Raw genomic sequence first — 20,871 nt, forward strand, 5'->3', positions numbered from 1 at the left:
CTGGAGCCCCCACTGATCAGTTGGCAAGCCCATCACCCGTGGTGCTGGCATGCTTTCTGTGCTAATGGTCAGGCCAGGTCCCAGATGATGGGAGCCCATTTAGGAGGCCTCTGGAAGCATGACTAAGCCTCAGGACATTGACAGAAGCAGTGGCTTAGAGCCTGGTCACTCAAAGTGTGGTCTTGGATCAGCAGCATCAGCACTACCCAGAGTTTATTAGAAATGCAGAACTTTGGGTCTCACCTAGGACAAATGAACCAAATCTATATTTTAACCAAGGGGTTATACATTGAAGTTTGAGAAACACTGATGTGGCAGAAAAAGTAAGGATTTACAATAGGTGGGACAGATCTTGATTCAGGTCTCAGCCCCCTCTTGGGGACCAAGTTTTAAAACTTGGCAGGGGTTGGTGGGGGGAATCCCAGGATGTGAGATTTTCAGTGCTAAAACCAGGTACATTCTGGATAAACCAGGATTGTTGGTCACTCCAGTACCCTCGCTTGTTAGGTCTATGAACTGGCCCCAAAAAGTAAGGGGTTAAAAGTCATAAACTATTATGTCAACCTGAGCAAGTCAGATGAGGTAATAAATTGTTCCTGATTTTTAAAGGGCTTTGAAAATTACCAAAACCCTATAAAAAAGGTAGCTCAGGGATTGGCACCATGCACTGACCCTAGCCCTTCTCCTCCCTGTCCCATCTCTCGGTATCCAGACAACTTCTTCTTTTAGAGGAATTGTGGGGCACCTACTAAAAAAAAAACCCTCAAAACCATCATTCACTCTTGACCTGCATGGGAGAAATCCCTTTACAAAGAATGTCAAGGGAACATCTAAACCATTTTGCTGCCCACAAAGTCTACCGCATGAGCTATGTGGTTTAGACATATTTTCGTTATGCAGGGATTTTGAGTGTCTGTTGTCATGGGATGGCTGAGTAGTGAATGTGGGGACAGAGCTGGGAGGAGAGGCTCCCTTCCACTGGCTTGGCTGTTGCTTCTTCATAAGAGCCTCTTCCCTGGCCAGATACCCGGTGCCTCTTACACAATAAGCCTTTTGAGGCCCAGCAATAATTTGCAGATTAAATGTCTCCTGGAAAACACATCAGTTTACAAATTACCCAGGAAAAGCCTGCAGGCCCTAGAGCTCTGTGGGATTAGTCACACCCAAAACAAATAAAGAAGCAAATAAAGGAAGCTGACAAATACAGAACAGGCCCAAGGTAACCAGCTCAAATGCCTATATAGGATCACGAAACTCCATACTCTAGCTAGTGTTTTGTCAGGGAATTTTAGCTAATAAAATAAAGGTAGGGTCATTAAATCAGCAGCACAGTATAACAGCAGCACGGGGGCATTGCTGAACAGCCAGTTAACCCTCTGCTTACCATGTCCAAGAGCCTAGAACTCCCACTCTGTGTACCAATCATCATTTTAGCCTTAAAACGGACATCTGATGACTGGAAGTGTGGCCCCAAGACTGGGAGTGTCAGCATGACCTGGGAGCTCTTTAGAAATGCCTGCATCCACCCAGACTTGAATTAGAATCTGCATTTAAGAAGATCTCCATGATTCATGTGCACATTCAAGTCTGAGAAGCCCTTTCCTAGGTTAGGTCTGCACTTCCACACCGGTGTCTCTGCAAGCTCCCTCACAAAGCCCTGTGAAAACCAAGCAGGGTAAGGTACTCTGCTCCCCACTGTCCAGGTCAGAAAAAGGGAGCAATAGGATGACATTTATCTTGGGGGTGGGGGGCAAAATCGGAACCAGAGGCCAGGTCTTCGGACTCTTAGACACCAACCAGGGCCTGTCTGAAGGTGATATTGTTGGGACGAGTAAGTGGAGATTTTATTTTATCTGTATCATTAATTTGTTTGTTCATTCACTCATTCAACATATATTTGAAGGCCAATTCCATGCTCAGCACTATTCTGGGTGTTGGGACTCCATCGGTGAACAAAAAAAATGATGGAACAACAATAAAAACCTCTGCCTCATGGAGCTAACGTTTGAACTTCTACTTATTTCTTTGGAAGAATATTAATAGGAGGAATAAGCTACTCTGACTTTATTTGGAAGAATATTAATAGGAGGAATAAGCTACTCTGACTCCTCCAGGCTCCCATCAGAGCCTCACACAGAGGTAGCCAGGGCAGTGTTTCAAACAGATATTTAAGAGATGGGAAAACTCAGAAAGATTAAGTGACTTGTCCCATAACGACTAAGGGCAAGAGACATGGCCCACACGTCTGACGGGCAGGCAGCAGGGGGCTTGTGCCTCACGGTCCACAGTACACAGCATGAACATTAGGCTGGGGGTGGGAGACCCTGGGCCATTCGGCCCACTGTCTGCTTCTGTAAATAAAATCTTATGGGAACACAGCCCCACTATTAGATAATGTTTTGTGCCACAGAGCAGAGTTGAGTAGTGAGAGAAACCATTGGCCCACAAAGCCTAAAATGTTTACTCCCTGGCCCTTTAGTGTTTGCTGACTCGTGCACAAAGCCATCTCCCAGTATTTGGACTTTATCTTAGAAAAGAAGGGCAAAACCCAGTAATAATAGCATGATTAGAAGTGAACACTTCCAGTTCCATGACTTGCATTCTCCCCTGCAAATCTAATGCATTTGGACTCATCCTTACCGCCTTTTGTCTGTCTGTATGTCTATCTGTCTGTCTCACAGAAAGATTTTTCTCTGCAGATCCAAGGCTACCTCCCAGCTGGGCTATACTGGGCTCCTTCCATCTCTTCCTAGACCTCCTTCTGTCCATCACCCGCCATCTGCTCCATCTACATTTCCTCCCTCTCCAGCAGCTCTTAGACCAATTTAAATTTTAAAAACACCTTTAAGTCTCTCTCATTTGGCTCTTTCCTTGCTTTTTCCCAGAGAAACTGATACTTTGATGATTGAGCCCTGTCCAGGGAAAATTTTATGGTGCCAGAGCTCTAAGAGAACTGCCAGGGATTGGCAGTTTCTTGTATTCTACTGGGGAGGACTCAGGTTAGGTCGACACAGAAGTTCCTTCCTTCTTCCTTTCCTCCCTCCCTAGTCCCCTCCACCCACCCTCCCACCCTCCCCTCCCTCTCACATTTATCCAGTATCTATTATATCCTAGGCACAGTCTTGGGGTTTGGAGCTGTGAAGGTAAAGCCCTCAAGATGTTCACACACGCATCCAAGCCCAGGAGCATATAAAAGGTGCCACGATAGAGACATGACACCAGGGGAGCTCAGAATGGGGGGAGGATGGAAGCAGCCAGCAAAGCTCCCTTCAGGAGCTGATAATTGAGCTGACTTTAAAATTTGAATAGGAATGAGCTAGATGAAGACAGACGGGTAGGCATTCCAGACCGAACCTGAGAAAATAAGGAAACACGAAACAGCCATGGGAGCTTAGAGAAAACAAGTGTGTTCAGCATGTGGCTGAAGGGTGAGAGGGATATGGGAGGCAGAGTAGGAGGGGTCTTGTTGCAGAAAAATTCCACGAGGAGGAAGGTGACAGGAGCCAAGCTGGAGGTGGAGGTGAGGCAGCGGCATTTGCCATCATCCTTCAAAAGTGGAAGGTTTAGGGACGGCTGGGTGTCTCAGAGGTTGAGCGTCTGCCTTCAGCCCAGGGCATGATCCTGGAGTCCCGGAATCCAGTCCCACATCGGGCTCCTGCATGGAACCTGCTTCTCCCTCTGTTTATGTCTCTGCCCCTCTCTCCGTATCTCTCATGAATAAATAAATAAAATCTCTCTTAAAAAAAAAATACATTTCCAAAAAGTAGAAGGGCTAAGGCTAGGGGAGGTTATACGATCTACTCCAGGTCACCAGCTAGAAGCAGCAGATTTAAGATTTTTTTTTTAAAGACTTTATTTATTTCTTCATGAGAGACAGAGAGAGAGGCAGAGATATAGGTATAGGAAGAAGCAGACTCTTTGTGGGGAGCCCAATGTGGGATTTGATCCCAGGACCCTGGGATCATGACCTGAGCTCAAAGCAGACACTCAACTACTGACCATCCAGGTGCCCCGAATTGAAGATTCTAACTTGGGTTTGATCCACAGCCTGAGCTCCTAAAGCACTGCTCTACCCTGCTTGGGCTCCTAAGGCAAGAGCAGTAAGAGTAGGACAGGTTCAAGGGACATCAGAGTAGACACTGGGAAAATCTGTGGGACCCACGGACTGGCCAGATGAAGGGATGGCAAAGGGAAGAGAGTGAGATGGGGGATGGGCCAGCAGCCCTGGCTGGCAGGGCGGGAAGCACATCTGGAGGGCACAGAGAGAAGCTCAGCCATGGAAGGAGGGGCCAGGGCTTGGGAGACTGAGGCTGGAGATGAGCAGACTGGGATTAGGAGTCGGGGCCCTAGTAGGGAAGGGGGCTGTGGTCCGAGGGGCATCCCGATCTGCTACACAGCCCCACCACTGCCCAGAAAGGCCACATCCCCTTTCCTCTGCCCCCAGAGCCATCACGACATGAGAGCCTTCACCATGCTATTTAGAATTGGTAAACACACCTGCCTTTCCCTCTACACTGGACCTGCTGAGGTTGGAGAGTAGGTTTACTCAACCCTAGTCCCAGCACTGAGCCTAGTGCCCACCAATGGGAGGTGCCTAGAAGCTGCTGAGGAAAGCAGACTCTGTAGCCTGGATTAGAAGCAAGGGCTCAAATGAGCCTCAGCTAGGCCAGCCCCTTCTCTTACCCTCTGTGATATGAGCCCATTAGTGACACCTGGCCAGCTGACCTGTGGAGGTCTCGTTTATCACATGACATAAGATATTCGACCATGATGGGGAAATGACAGTGCAAATGTGACCTGCATGGGCGAGGAAGTCTGGATTGGCATTGACTGGTTTAAAGTCATGATTTTGGTGGGGCCTGGGTGGCTCAGTTGGTTGAGTGGCCGACTCCTGGTTTCAGCTCAGGTCATGATCTCAGGGTCCTGGGATATGGCCCCATTTAGGATCCGCACTCAATGGGGAGTCTGAGATTCTCCCTCTCCCTCTGCCCCACTCCCCCACCCCGAATAAAGAAATGAATCTTTAAAGAAAAATAATAAAGTGGCAATTTCAGAGCTTCCCCACACATCACATGCTACAACAAAATCAAGGAGGAATGAAAGAGGCCACAGAGTCTCAGTTTGAGAGGAACACTACCCATGACAGTCAAACGACTTGTTTTGGCTTCTTCCAAAGAGATGTCTGATTTTTTTTCCCCCACAAGGTTTTACTTCCACTTGCTAGGAAGGAGTCTTCACTGAAGCCAAGAATGGAAAAGAAGGACTGTCCTGACAGTTCCTATTGCTCAGGTAAACAGAAATGACATTTTTCTTGAAGAAAAGAGGCTGCCATGTGGCCCAAAGCTTTAAATGGGAGGAAAGTGCTCTCTCCCGGTGGGCTGCCCTCCGAGGAGCTGGACTCTGTGAACTCCCCATGCGCCCTGGCCTTCGGTGGAAAGGACAGGACGGGTGGGGCCGGTCAGCTGCTCTCTGCCAGCTGTCACAACAGATTTCACCCAGAGTCACTTTCTGTGAATGGGATCATCTTAGCCTGTTGAGACGGCTGTAACAAAGTACCATTGACTGGGTGGCTTCTAAACAACAGACATTTATTTCTCACAGCTCTGGAGGCTGGAAGTCTGGGATCAGGGTGCCAGCACAGTTGGGTTCTGATGAGGGCTCTCTTTTGAGTTGAAGACCACCTACTACTCTGTGTGTCCTTGGGGAAAGAGCAAGAGGGAACTGTTTGGGGTCCCTTTTATATGAGCATGAGTCCCATCGTGAGGACTCCACTGTCATGACCTAATCACCTTAGGATTAGGATTTCAATATATGAATTCAGGGGAGATACACACATTCAGTGTGTGGGTTAGGATTTCAATATATGAATTCAGGGGAGATACACACATTCAGTCTGTAACAGTGACTGAGGTCTATGGGATGAGATTCAGAAGCAGAATTACAGCAGCTGCTGGTGGGAATGAAGGGAATAGTGACACTGAGGAGTGGAGGGGGCCACAGCCAGTCTAGATATGACCTGGCTCTGTTTCCCTATCTGGAGAGGATGCATCAGCCCCTCGTCTCACGCCGCACCACGAGTCCCATTAGACATTCAGCACAATGGGTCGGGTAGCCGTGGTGTCAGGCAAGACAGCGAACATGCCTGGCTCCACTCCAATGACACAAGGAGCCCCCACAGCAGGGCCAGCTGCTCCTCCGCAGGTCATGAGGGGGACCTGGCAACTGAGTGTGAGTGGGTCAGTCCAAATCCCTCCCCACACCTGTCAGAACTTAGGTCCTCTTGACAGGTGAGCAGGAGTGTTTCAGATCCCAAGGGGCTCAAGCTGGAAGGCACATCACAGAATCCACAAGTCCTTTTAAGTTACAGATGGGGACGCCAAGACCCACAGTGAAGAAGCAACAAGATCACAGAGCCACGGGTCAGCACACTTTAAGATGGGTGTGGGGAGTACTGCATTTGTGCACATGGGACTATTGTTTTAGTTGTGAGTCCACACAGGTTTCTTCAAGTTCACAGTTTGATGGAGGAAAAAGCACATGTGAATGTGAATGCTATATTCGAGTGTGGAAGTGTAGGTGGTGCTGTGGATGTTTTCAGCACATGCCAGTGGTGTGTAATAAGTGATCCCATTTTGTGTGTAGACCTTCCTATCAGCTTGGGTGGTGGTCACAGCAAGCACGCCAAGGTATAGAGAGTGCCATGTGCTGAATTGTGTTCCCTCAAATTATTAAGTTGAAGTTCTAAGCCCTGGCACCTCAGAATGTGGCTGTGTTTGGAGACAGGCCCCTTAAAGAGGTGATTAAGGTAAAATGAGGTCATGGGGGTGGTGTCCTGATCTGATAGGACTGTGTCCTTCCAAGAAGAGGAGGCAGAGACACACAGAGGGAAGACCATGTAAAGACATGGGAAGAAGACAGCCAAGTACAATCCAAGGAGAGAGGCCTCAGGGGAACCCCAACCTGCTGATACCTTGATTGTGGACCTTCCAGAACTGTAAGAAAAATACTTTCTGTTGTTAAAGCACAGGTCTGTGCTATTTGTTTTTGTTTGTTTGTTTGTTTTTGTGCTATTTGTTACAGCGGCTGAGCAGACTAATACAGAGAGCTGGCCTGAGGGACAGACACAGTGCCGTGGAAGGGGCCGCAGCTGGGGTAGAGCTATCCTTCTCGAAGCAGAAAAGGGATGGATGGTTCAAATCAGCTGTCTGCCTGGAGAAGGTCTGCACCCCTCCCTCACAGCGTCTTATACCACCTGTTGAAAGGAAAGCAACCAAAATGGTGAAGGCTTTTGAGATCCTGTCTTGACATGAAGACAAGATGGAATTACTGGAGATGTTCACCTGAAGAAGAAAGAACTCAGAGAGGGTCAGAGACAGCCAGCGCAATGGATAAGAGCCTGGCCTCCTAAGCCACCTGCTAGGGTGTGAATCCAGGCCCTGCCACCTGCTAGCTGTGTGACCTCAGGCAAGTCATTCAACCTCTCTGTGCCTCTGTTTCCTCATTTGGAAAACAGGGCTGCATCTGTATCTACTTCCTAGTGTTGTAAAGACGAAATGAGTGAATATGAGTAATGTGTTTAGAACAGAGCCTGGACACAATGGGAGCTATCTAAGCACTCAGCCCTCGCTGTGCCCCATCACAAAAATGTCAGAGGCAAGTGGGAGAGTGTTTGTGCCTGAGTCACAGGGCTGCCAACGAGGGCCTGTAGGGGAGTGTGATGAGATGAGAAATAAAAGGGAGTCAATTCGAGAAAGGGGAGACTGTTCTAATAATCAGAACTGTGTGGGGACATACCAGCTTGCCTGGGGGACAGCGAGCCTCTCGCTGCAGGAAGTACAGGGCTGGAGTGCAGAGGCCAGGTGACACTTGGCGGGACTGCCGTGGAGAGGACTTGTGCCAGGATTCCTGGGCCCTCTCCCCGTGTCCTCCTCCCCCAGGGGACTTACCTTGCCCAAATCGAGCTGTCCGGTACACCTCCTCCACACCACGGAAGCCCAGCATGCGGCACACCACGTCGCCATCCTTCTTGTCCCAGCCGTCGTCACACACGGTGCCCCAGCGCCGCTCGTGGTACACCTCCACGCGGCCCTCGTGTGGCCCGGAGCCATTCACCAGGCGGATCATCACGGCCTCCACGCTACCTGCTGGGAGCAGCCTGTAGTCACCGTTGTGCTCTGGACACACCGGGGCTGCCCAGGGACCTGCCCTGACTTTCCTCTGCCCCTCACTCCACCCCTGCGCAGGGCAGAGGGGACCAGGACCATTGCCAGCAGAAACCCTGGGCTCTCACCCCTGTCCTGGATCTGCCTGCTTCTCTCTACCCTTTCTTTTTTTTTTTTTTTTCCTTTTTTCTTTCAGTAGACTTCCTTTTCTGGGGCTCCTGGGTGACTCAGTTAAGCCTCTGACCCTTGGTTTTGGCCACCATCTCAGGGTTGTGGGATGGAGCCCTGCGTGGGGCTCTGTGATCAGCACAGAGTCTGCTTAAGATTCTCTCCCTTTCTCTTTCCCTGCCCTTCCCCTTTTGCTCCTCTTCCTGCTCTGGTATGAGTGTGCAAGCTCTCTCTTTCTTTCGCTCTCTCTAGTAAATAAATCAATAAATGACATCTTTTGAAAAAGATAGACTTCATTTTTTCAGAGCAGTTTTAAGTTCACAGAAAATTTCCCATATCCGTAGATGGAACTAGAGGGTGTTATGCTAAGCAAAATGACTCAATCAGAGAAAGACAACTATCAGATGATCTCATTCATATGTGGAATTTAACAAACAAAATAGAGGATCATAGGGGAAGGGAGGGAAAAATAAAATGAGATGAAATCAGAGAGGGAGACAAACCATAAGAGAGTCTTAATTATAGGAAACAAGCTGAGGGTTGCCAGAGAGGAGGTGGTGGGGGATGGGGTAACTGGCTGATGGGCATTAAGGAGGGCATGTGATGGAACGAGCACTGGGTGTTATATACAACTGATGAATCACTCCTCTACCCCTGAAACCAATAATACATTATATGTTAATTAATTGAATTAAAATTAAAAAAAAATTTTCCCAAGTCTCTTTGCCCCTACACAAGCACAGCCTTCCCCACTGTTAATATCCCACACCAGAGCAGTGTATTTGTTATAATCAATGAACGTACACTGACATGTCATTGTCACCCAAGGTCCACTATTTACCTTAGGGTTCGTCTTGGTGTCCATTCTATGGGTCTGGACAAATGTCTAACGACATGTACCTACCATTATAGTATCATACAGAACAGTTTTATTGCTTTAAAAATCATCTGTTCTCCTCCTATTCATCCCGCCCCACTTCCCAGCCCCTGATGACCACTGATCTCTTTACTGTCCATAGTTTTGCCTTTCCTAGAATGTCACACAGTTGGAGTCATATAGTATCCAGCCTTTCCAGTTACACTTCCTTTACCTAGTAACACGCATGTAAGGTTCCTCCATGTTTTTGTGTGGCCTGACAGCTCATTTCTTTGGAACACTGAATAATATTCCATTGTCTGGATGTGCGACAGTTTATTTATCCATTCACCTCCCACAGGACATGTGCTTCCAAGTTCTGGCAATTATGAATAAAGGTGTTATAAACCCTCCTGTGAAGGTTTTTGTGTGGATGTAAGTTTTTAACTCATTTAGGTAAATCCCAAAGGAATGTGACTGCTGGATTTCTCTCCACCTTTTGGGATCTGGTGACCAGCAGTCATGCCTGCCAGGGAGGAGGGGGAAGCGGGAACAGAGAAAAGCAAGAGAGCATCCAGACTGTCCTAGCAGGTGGCCCTGCTATGCAGCATGGTAGGATGGGGAGGTCCCCAGGAAGTGTCTCAGCCTAATTTCCCACTGGGCTGTGAGCATGAAAGTGTGAAGCCAGACTGACCTGGTTGTGAATTCTATCCCTGCCACTCACTATCTATAAGTGGGAGACAGTAATTCATCAAATCAAAGATGCCATTTTTTGGAAGGCATGTCACTATTGTACATGCTACTAAGAAGGAAAAAGTTCTGCTAGTTACAGTGGCAAATTATGTCAATTGCTAGATGCTTCTAGGCTTCAGAGATGTGAAATTGTGTGTCATAGAATCAGTGAGATGTGGCAATACATGAAGAACTTAGAACAGTACCTGGCACATAGAAGGCTCTTCTTTCTACATGAATGACTTTATGAAAGACTCACACTCTCTCTAAGGGTATGTTCCCAACTCTGGCCATGCGGACAACACATAGCACTACCATGCAGACTAAATGAAATCATGTGGGGGCACCTGGGTGGCTCAGTCGGTTGAGTGTCCTACTCTTGAGTTCGGCTCAGGTCACGATCTCATGGTTGTGAGATTGAGCTCTATATAGGACTCTGTGTTCAGCGTGGAGTCTGCTTGTCCCTCTCCCTCTGCTCCCTCCCGACTCATGATCTTTCTTTCTCTCTCTTATTCTTTTAATTTAATTTTATTTAAATTCAATTAACATTTAGTGCATTATTAGTTTCAGAGGTAGAGTTCAGTGGTTCATCAGTTGCATATAACACTCAGTCCTCGTTACATCACGTGCTCTCCTTAATACCCATCACCTAGTTACCCCATCCCCACACCTATCTCCCCCCATAAAATAAATACATAAATAAAATCTTTTTAAAAATAGATGAAATCATGTGTATTGGGCTCTAGCATGGTGCCTGGCTCACTGCTGATCCTCAGCAAATCCTAGGCTGTTTCTCCTCTAATTGCTGAAACACTACACATTCATATCCATAAAGTCCACTTAGCACAGAGCCTGGCTCTAGGAATGAACAGTAAATGTGCTACACAGATGAATGAATGAAGATTCATTCCTTTGCAGTACAAAGCATTCTGTTATTTCTCCAAGGGAATATTTGGGGGACTCGAAGAATACCAGAGCAGCTGAAACAGGACTTAAGATCATCTCAAAGCCAAGGTCTGGCTGGGAATTTATAGTATCAGGTCATACTCATTGTTAGTGTCAGAGAACAACGGGTCCCCTCATGTTTCTTCCAAGGTCCTTTCACCATCCAGTGACAGGGTAGTAGACTTCAACCCTTGGGAACCAGAACTCCCTCACTTGACAAGATACTGGAGGGGTCGTTGGGTCTTAAATCTGGTCACACATCAGAGTCATTAGGAATGCCTGTGACATGCAGATTCCTGGGCCCACTTGGACCTACTGGATCAGAGTCTTGGTGGTGGGAGTTAGGGATCAGTGTTTATTTTACAAGTGTCCCAATGACATGGACAGGCATTTGGGAGTGACAGGAGTAGATGATCTGTAATGTTTTCTCCAGCTCCAGTGTTCAGTGATTCCAAAGCCAGGAAAAAGGTGGAAGAGGTAAAAGTTGCCTCTCTCTCTCTCTTTCAGTCAGAAACCACCTGGGACCTGTAGGGTGGTAGTGAAATCACCGTACTATGACATGGTGACAAGCAAGTGACATGATGCAGAAAGACCCTTATGGGAACTGCCAGAGAAAACAGCAAATCAGATCAGGTTCTGTGCCCACTAAGTACTGTACCTTTGGACTATTTTTTTCTTTTTTGGGGCAGGTGGGCTAGGAGATCCCCCCTTCCAATGACTGTGACCTTCACAGGTTCCTGGAGAAGATGGCAGAACTGATATAGCCCCACATCTGTACCACACGAGGAAGGGCAGGAGTTAGAATTGGCCACAAGTCTGTTATGTGCGGCCTGGGCTGGGGAAACCCCAGAGTTTTCTGCACTGGGGAACCAAAGAAGTCACCAGAAAACCACACCATCCTCAAGGCGCTGAAAGATCACAGATGGATGACTTCGAAAGGCTTCTTGAAATGTTAAATGGCATTTTCTACACATTCTTCATCCCTGACCATTCTCCCCATATGGATTTGCTGAAAACACAAGCTCCTACCAGGCTGTCAAAAACGGCTGAGGATGAGCAACAGAACACAGGAATCCTGGAGAAGGAAAACATGGAGAGAAGCTGGAAGGCAGAGACTGGGTCTGAGACGAGGAACTCCCCAGGGAGCGGGAATGACAAGCTAACCTGGAGCCAGCAGCAGCAAATGAGGCCTGGCCCCTGGCTGGGGGCATGCCCTGGGTGGGTTGGCCGAAGCTGAGATGTCAGCCCTGATTTCTCACAGACCTGCCTCGCCTCTGTCAGCAGCCTGTCACGGTGGCAGTGGGCCACACCAGGCTGGCCTCCAACAGAAACCTCAGTGTGGGGTCGTGAGTAGAGAGAGAAGTGAGACTGGAGAATGTTTTGGGTCTCCAAGCAAGCCAGGCAGAGTCCAGGGTGTCAGGTCAAAATAATAGGAAGGGGCTGGCTGTGGCACAGGAAGCCAAGGCTGCCGTTCAGAGATTCCCCATATCCGCTCTGCTCGGGCCAGCCTGAACTCACTTCATTCATGCCTTTGTTTAGCTAAATAAGTGACTAACCATCTGTTAAAGGTCTGGTCCTGTTCTAGGGGCTATGGATACATCCATGAACAAAGTCTCTGCCCTCAGGGGCTGGTATCTTAGTGCTAGTCAGCAGTAAAGATAGGAAACAAAAATCTAACTCTGGCCAGGTAGTGGTGTGTGCATAGACAGGAACAGAGGCACAGAAAGGGAACAGAGAATGAGAGGAGGTGTCATCTTGGATGAGGAGTCAAGGAAGGAGATAGAGAGTGAGCGGAGGTGCCATGTTGGGTGAGGAGATAAGGAAGTGAATGAAGAGTGAGGGCAGGTGCCATCTTGGGCAGGGACACAAGGAAGGGAATGGAGAGTGAGGGAAGGTGCCATCTGGGATTGGAGGGAACAAAGGTGGCCCTGAATAGAGACCTGAATGAGCCAGAGGAGTACTTGGACTCCCTCATCTCAATAAAACCCCTCTTTGTGCTCTGGCCGAAGTGTTTCTTGTCCTTTAAACCCCAGCTTACAAGGCCCATCTCCCCAAAAGCCTCTCTGCATCCCTCACACCTGGCCAGGGCCTCTTCTTCTTCTTTTTTTTTTTCAGGGCCTCTTCTATGAATGTATTTATCATTTCATCGTAATTGCCTATCTACCTTCTTAGGACACCCTGTGCATTCAGGGGACAGGTCAAATGGCCAGATACAGCGCTTATACACCAAGATGCCCAAACTGTACAAAATGAAGGCATTAATGAATGAATGAATGAATGAACTCAGATAACACAGACCCATGTGGGCAAGTCCTGTCTGTTGGACATAGCTTCTCAGATCCTAGGGCTTTGGTATGAGCTTGAAGAATTAGCCATCAGAGCATATCACAGCTCCCAAACCCCCTTTATTACATCACAGCTCCTTCTACTGACTCATTCACTAACGGCTTCTTTGGTGGGACAGTCCTGGGTTCCGGACCCCAGGGCTAGGCTATCGGTACAATGAACATACATTCCAAATGAGAAAACGGGATGTGGTCTGTCATACGATTATGGTGGGTACTGGAAAAAAATCTGGAATATGTCATCTGGATGCTGAAATATTGGAATTCACAGGAGGCTCCAATGTATATGGAAGTGGCAAAAGAATATTTGGAAACAGGACAACTTCAAAAAATTGGACACATGTGGTAACCACAATTATGGGACTCACAGCATCAATTTCAAGGATGTCTCTCTGATTTATGTCCCATGATCCCCATAAACCAAGCAAAGTTGTGGTCCCAAGACTACCATGCCTCCCAGCCCTAGGTTGGCTCATTGAATACTGGAACCTGTTCCTTATAACTTTTCCCAGACCCTCCAGATTTAGGGTTTCTCCACACAATGGAGGCTGAACACAGTCATTAGCTCATGGGATGCTGCATGCCCCAAAAGAATGAAAATGATTCTGAAATCCACATGACCTACCCTGGACTCATCCAAAAAACATGGCACATTCCATCCTAGTTCCATCTTATAGAACTTGCCAGTCAAGCTGGTTTTTGCATCCTTTTCTTTGCCACAATAAAAGTTCAACTCTGTGGATCATTCTCTTGGAAAGACATAGGCTAAGGTTTGACATGATGATGCGAACTGCACCAATGCAGGGCCAGGGACAGTCCAAGGAGCTATTCCATGAACAGTATCCCTGGCCTTCTGAAGAGCAGCAGGGGAGGCCACAGGCAAACATTACCACAGGCCTGAGCAATGGTGCCTTCTCCTACAACACATTTGGGGAATCACAGAATGACTACAACAGTGCCTCCCTCTCTGGCCAGGGAAGGACGTCAGGACTTGTTGGAAGGTTGGGGTTTCTGTGGGCAGAGGGTTTAAACTCTTTTTCCCAGCAGCTTCTGCCCCAGGGCAGAGCTTTCCCACCAAGCAACCAACCACCACTCGGAAACACTCTCCCCCCACGGATGTGTCAGCCCCCACAGAACCAGATGCAGTTGAAACGTGAGAGGCGGTTTCAGCCTGGTTTGTGACACCTCCCCCCACCCCAGGGCACTTCTTGTAAGTCCAGGGAGCTTCTTCCTCAGACACCCCCCTAGAGGGGTCCCCAAGGACTATGTGGGGCCACTTTAGGTCAAGGAGATACCTCCCTGCACATGACAGGAAAGGCGAATGGCAGGCAGAGATTTTGGACTGCACGAAACTCAGGCACCCCTAGGCTGATGGATAGAGGGCTGGCCCAGTTGGAGGGCAAAGGGCAGAGTGCTCATGAAGACCTGAGGCTGTTGCAACCGTAGGTGACTTCCCTGAAGAACTGCCTTTGCATTGTCTGAGAGGACCATTGACCTCTTTCTTTCTTTCTTTTAAATATTTTATTTATTTATATATTTGAGAGAGAGTGTGTGTGCATGATCAGGGGGAGGAGCAGATGGTAAGGACCAGGGAGAAGCAGACTCCCTGCTGAGCACGCAGTCAGATGCAGGGCTGGATCCCAGGAATTTAGGATCATGACCTGCGGCAAAGGTAGCCGGTTGCTCTACCGACTGAGCCACTTAGGCACCACCACACCCTGCCCTTAATCTCTTTCTTTGCATCCCACCTCAGTGAACCCTGGAAAATCTTTCCTGAGCAAAATGAAAATCAGCAACCCTACCAGACACCCTGCCCCTCACGGATCCCCATGGGGATATCTGATTTTGCTTCATAAAGGGAACCCTCTGGGTAAAGAGAAAATCATACTCATTCTTTTGTTCTGGGGTCTCTATCCTGTAGACTGGAATCTACCTGGACATGTGCCCACGGCTTGCAAATGGAAAGGGCAGGAGTGACTGCAAGGCTGGCCCCCACCCTGCTCTTTGCAAAAAGAGCACTGTCTGGATGATCTGAGGTTAACGGAAATCCCAAGGAATTATTTCTCATCAAAAACCTGGAGGACAACCTGGAGAGTTTTCTGACTTGATAGCCGGGCCAGTCCCTGGCCTGCTAAGTCTTGAGCAGAGCTTCTCCTAGTACTCTCCACAGCAGTGACATCCAGATGTTTACAGGTTCGGGCCTCTGTTTCTATTTGCCTTGCTACCCCAGATTTGGAGTCAGAGGGGCTCCCCATTTATTCAGAGGAGCAGAGAGAGAAGAGCCCTTTCAAAAAAGCTTACATTAGAAGTGGTCACTTCTTTGCCTCACTGTGTAACCCTAGGGGAGGAGACTGATGAACCAAACCCAGGGCAGAAGACCGGCCCTCTCCAGCTGGTCAGCCTCCCTGCCCTCTCCCAGATCAAAAGGATCAAGCATTTCACCAAAAAATTTTCCAGAGCATTAGTGGTTCTCATCTCTGCATGGAACTTTCTGCCTAGCTGCAGCACCAGACCATAGAACCTACCTCCTCATTCCCTGTCCTGCTTCTACCCCCAATTCATAGGAACAGTTTGGCTTCTCCTAAGTCTTATGGGAGGACCAAGAATGCAGCGATGCCCTTGTGAAGCATGGCTATTGCTGAGTTTGTATAGGAATATGAACGTGTCTCTGTTTCTGGGCAGGGGAAAGATAAACCAACCTTAGCTTTTGACAGCAGGGCTGATATTTATTGAAGTCCAAGGTGATTCTACTTCCTATGCAGAGATCTGGGGTGCTGAAGATGCATTATCTTTATTAATTCTTTACATACAAAGATATATATATATATATATATATATATATATATATCCTTATCAATGTATGTATTTCTCTTTTTAATTATTCATGTACTTATCCATCCAGATGCACTTACGGAATCCTACCACATTCCAGAATCGTAGTAGGGGCTAAGGATGAATAAGTGTCATCTTTGCCCTCAAAGCCATCTAATAAACTGACAGCCCACAATGGATAAGAGCACAGAGTGTCAGACCTGGTAGAGACGTCCTCAGTCCAAATCCTCACCTAGGGATGAGGGAACTGAAGTTCAGAGAGAGGAAGTAACCAGCTGTCACTGGACCCCAGATCCCTTTCTTCTTCTTCTTCTTCTTCTTCTTCTTCTTCCTTCTTCCTTCTTCCTTCTTCTTCCTTCTTCTTCCTTCTTCTTCTTCTTCTTTTTTAAGATTTTATGTATTTATTCATGAGAGACAGAGACAGACAGAGAGAGAGGCAGAGACACAAGCAGAGGGAGAAGCAGGTCCCATGCAGGGAACCCAACATGGGACTCGATCCCGGGTCTCCAGGATCACACCCTGGGCTGAAGGCGGCGCTAAACCACTGAGCCACCCGGGCTGCCCAGATCCCTTTCTTTCTAGACCACTGCTCCTTCCAATGTGGGCCACTTTCAGTGTTGCCTCAGCCACAACACGCAGTTGAGCTGGTCTGAGGTTAAACCAGTAGGGGGTCAAGATGATGGCAGACTGGCACTCCTCAGACCGGGGCACTGCTTGAGAGAGCTCAAGCAAAGCCAGCGATCTCTGAGCATTATGGAAAGACAGCCGATTTTCCCTTGGGCACAGGAATGGTGTTTTGTTTGTCCATGATCCCTCGATACTTAATATCGTGCCCAGTCGGCTGAACATGCTGATTAAGTGTTGGATGGGATGGAGGGCAGATGGGTGGATGGATGTGTGACTTTGTTAGTGGGTATGATTGGAATCCCCAGCTGAATGCCTCATGTTTCCTCTATGTCTCTGGATCTTTCCTGTATCTCTGGTTCCAGTCTTAACCTTCAGGGCCTGGCTGTTCAGAATGCACACTGTGCCCTTCCACTGATCCCACCAGCTCAGGCAGAAATGATGTTACCCCGGAATAGAGACCATGCACACCCTATGCACGTAGTGACTAGGGCACCAGACGCTGGGTTGCATCTACTTGGGCTTTCTGTGGTTCATTCTAAATTCCCTATTGCCACTTGATCTCTAATCAAGTACTGACCCAGTCCTGGGAACAGAGAGGTATATAATCATGTTTTTCCTCTGGACACAAAAATGTCACAAGGTGATTCCAGGCCATTCTCGCCAAGTGCCACAAGAAGAGATTCAAGACAGGTGGTGTGGCATGGTGAGGAGAGCAGCCAGTCTATAGGAGGGGACTGGTGGGGGCTGGTCAATCCATACTTCATCTTTTCACTTGTCATACTCATTTCCCAGGGTTGTTGAGGGGATCAGTGATGAAGATTCTCTGCTTGACCAAACCCTAGCCAGGCTCCTGAGCCCTCTCAAGTAGGCCTCAACTCTGACCCATAAAGTCTTGAACAAAAAATAACAATTTCTAATACCCTAAGGCCATATTCCCAGAATGACCCTAGCTTCCCTTCATGTGCCTGCCTGAGAAAACTCAAGGCTGTCAAAAGAATTTACTGTTTGTTCCATCCAGCCAACACCTGAAGATAGGGTCCTGTCTTCTAGCCTCCGTAGGAGGGGAGGAGCCTAAGGATAAGAACCAGTTAGCCAACCAAGATGGGTTTCACATGGGCCAACCCCCTTCCTGCTTTTTGTCATTTCTCACTTTTCTGACTCTACCAAACCCCACTCACTCCCCTCCTTCTTCCCTCACTCTCCCTTTAAAACACCCAGTCACCTCTGTACAGATGGAAGTTGCATTCGGTTCACACTGGCCTCTTTTCCCTATTGCAAGTGTATGTTACTAATTTAACATCTGTCCTGACCACTTTAACGAGCATCCAACTTTGTTTATCTTTGACATCAGATGTGATAAGACTGACATTAGACAAGGTCAAGGTGTACGCCACGCTCCCAGCCTGTGAGTACTTCCTTACACAAGGGTAATGCCATGAATGATTGGTCTGGCTCAAGAGCTCGAACCACTATACCACTATGATGATGATTATAGGACCACCCAGATTCCCTTAGGAAGGGGAGTTGGGGTCATATGGAGATAACTGGGCAGAAGCAGACTCAAAAAGAGGCAGGGACAGCGAAATTAAAGAGCCAAGGTGGAAATAAGACACTAGACTGAAGCATGAATCCCCACTGCTGTGACCCCCAGAACTGCCTGGGAATCTGGATGACCTTTGCATCCCAGGCTCTGCAAGGCCCATATGTATTATGAGTTCTGGTCTTCCAAAGTCTTCCCAGTGTCCTTACTATAAGCCCTCATTACTTGAAGTGACCCAGTGAGTCTCTGGTCCTTGCTACCAAAAATGCCCAAGAAAGGATCTGGGAGTGCCATCCATCAATCTAAGGGCTGGTTAGCTACTTACTTCTTGGGTGCTGAGTGGATTTGGGAATTAGGATGGAGGAAAACATGGTGGTGAAAATCCCTGTGGGGAGGCAAGTAGAAAAGGGGGGAGTAGAAAGAGGGGAAAGTAGAAAGAGCCTGGCTCTGGACTCAGAAGCAGTGTTCGAATTCTGACTCCACTATTAGCCAGATTCAACCTCTCTACACCTACCCTCTTCTTAAAATGGGTATAATAGTGGTGGTTGGGAGCAATAGCACATGTAAAGGACTTGGTATATCATGGGCACCCACCACTGTGATCTTGGGCACCCACCACTGTGATCTTCCACCCTGCCTGTCCAGTACTCCGTCCGGGAACTTGGACAAAGGTCCAACAGAGGCCCACAGGTCCACAAGTCACCTCTGACAGGTCTTTGTGTGTTTCTGAGGATGGCTGGGATACAGTGGCCTGAGCAGAGATCATCTCCTTGCAAGCTTCTTTGCAAAGTAATTCTGTTGTGTGGGGATTGGGGGTAGGGGGGCTCGCCCCTGCCATTGGATTAATCTCCCGACTTCCTCTGCTCTCCCCAGAGCACAGTTCCTGGCTCAGTATATTAAGGGAGAGGACAAGGGCGTGAGCAGAAGACTGGCTCCTGCTGTCAGCAACTTTCTGCTCACTAATGTGAGCTGAATGTGACTCTTTAAGCAAAGCAGCTCCAGAATGGTCCAGGAATGTAGCGCTCTGGCTGAGGTCGCTCTGGGGCTCTTAGCACAGACCTTACAAATCTAATATGCGGTGATTCTCTTCTCGGAACAAAAGTTTCTTTGCTCTCTTTGCCTTGTAAATATATAATGTAGGAAAAGCAAGGTCCTAGACAAAGCAGGCTGCGTCTGTCCCAGATTCCCCTGGCTCTGAATCGCTGAACCCCACAACTGGAAGGAGCCCTGGATGTCAGTCTTGAACACCCTATACCACCTTAAACCCAGGAATTCTCTCCACTTTGTACCATGCCTGACAGCTGCTCATCCTGCCTCCTTTGGGAACCCACGCCAGGATTTTACAGCCAGCATCTGGTTTCATTTACAGGGCGCTGGCATCTCTGGATGGCCCCGCTGTTTTTTCATCAGATTATTCCTTACCTTGTTTTACTCTATATGCTTTGGGCTTCACAGTTATTGGGTAATGAGATGCAGAATATCTTCCTCTTTCTCCAGCATCCAGTAGGAGCACAACCAAGGGAATAGCTTCATTATTGGGTCCTCAGCGGGTCGGAGAGGACAGCTTAATGGCCAATGGCTACCATCTCAGAACCGGTTTCCAGGGCTAGGCTAGCCTTAGAACTGTCTAATGCCCTTGGGGCCTGTCCACATCTGGCTCAGAACTGCCCCAAACCCCAACTACAGAAAAGCCATGCTCTGGACACCATCCAGGAGATTTCACGTCAAGGACAGGCACCAAAGACAACTAATATATAATCAGTTCCTACTCCACACCAGACACTGTGCAAAGTAATTCATACATGCATTCTCTCATTGATTCTTAAGGACAGATCCTTATCTTAATATTTTAGTTATTATGGGTCTCACTTAACAGAGATGAAAAATGGACCCAGAGAAGTCAAGCAACTTGCCCAGGGTCACACAGCTGCTACCAGGTAGAGCCAGGGAGAAGAGCAAAGGCCTTTTGTTTTCAAACCACAGAGCCAACCATCAGTCCTAATACTTCAGACAAATATTTCATAAGGGCTCTCTGCATGCAAAAAGGGCTTTTCACCTCCTGCCCAACAGCCTCATGGGCGTCTGCAGGAATTAGTGTCTTTAAGAGTAAGGGAAGGAGCCTTGGTGTTAAGACCGTGGTTCTCTGGCCTGGAATGCATGAACAACCACCCGGGGGTGCTTTAAAATCTAGCACTGCAGGGGACACAGCTTTGACCAGCTCACGGGTGATGTCAATGCCCATCGGGGCAGAGAAGCATTGCACGAAGGGACAGATCAGGGATCAAGCACCAGCTACACAACTTACCAGTTGTCGGGCCTTGTAAGACATGTGGTGGTCACCTCCTCTGGGAGGGTTCCCCTGATTTGTCGCTCCAACATGCGCTCCCCACATATGAGAAATATTATACCATCGTTCCCTCTTTCAGGCCTGTGTGTACTCATCATTGTAAGCTCCGTGAAAGCGAAAGCCATCCGGCACCCTTCTGGTCCCCATCTGTGGGAAATGTGGTCGGTCCTCACTTGCAGGCAGTCTGGCGGGGCCCCACAGATCGTACCGAGTGAGTGACTGAGTGATCGGCTGTATGAATGGGATTCACAGCCTTCTGCTGGGCTCGAGGAACAGAACGGATCCCTCACTATCTCACAACCTGCTTGGCTGTGCAT

General features: G+C 48.2%; 1 protein-coding gene across 2 annotated transcripts in view; it reads right to left on the reverse strand.

Annotated features, from left to right (window-relative positions):
- The window catches only part of SCARA5 (scavenger receptor class A member 5), a 122,998-nt gene that overhangs the window by 3,143 nt on the left and 98,984 nt on the right, over positions 1-20,871 (reverse strand). The window contains exon 8 of one of the 2 annotated variants that reach the window (XM_055299926.1): positions 7,947-8,141. In XM_055299926.1, coding sequence (XP_055155901.1) covers positions 7,947-8,141 — 195 coding nt within the window. Of the gene's footprint in view, positions 1-7,946; positions 8,145-20,871 lie in introns of both variants that reach the window. The other variant, XM_055299925.1, reaches the window with a different exon arrangement.

Source organism: Nyctereutes procyonoides, unplaced genomic scaffold (genome assembly GCF_905146905.1).
Source record: "Nyctereutes procyonoides isolate TBG_1078 unplaced genomic scaffold, NYPRO_anot_genome, whole genome shotgun sequence".
Lineage (NCBI taxonomy): Eukaryota > Metazoa > Chordata > Mammalia > Carnivora > Canidae > Nyctereutes > Nyctereutes procyonoides.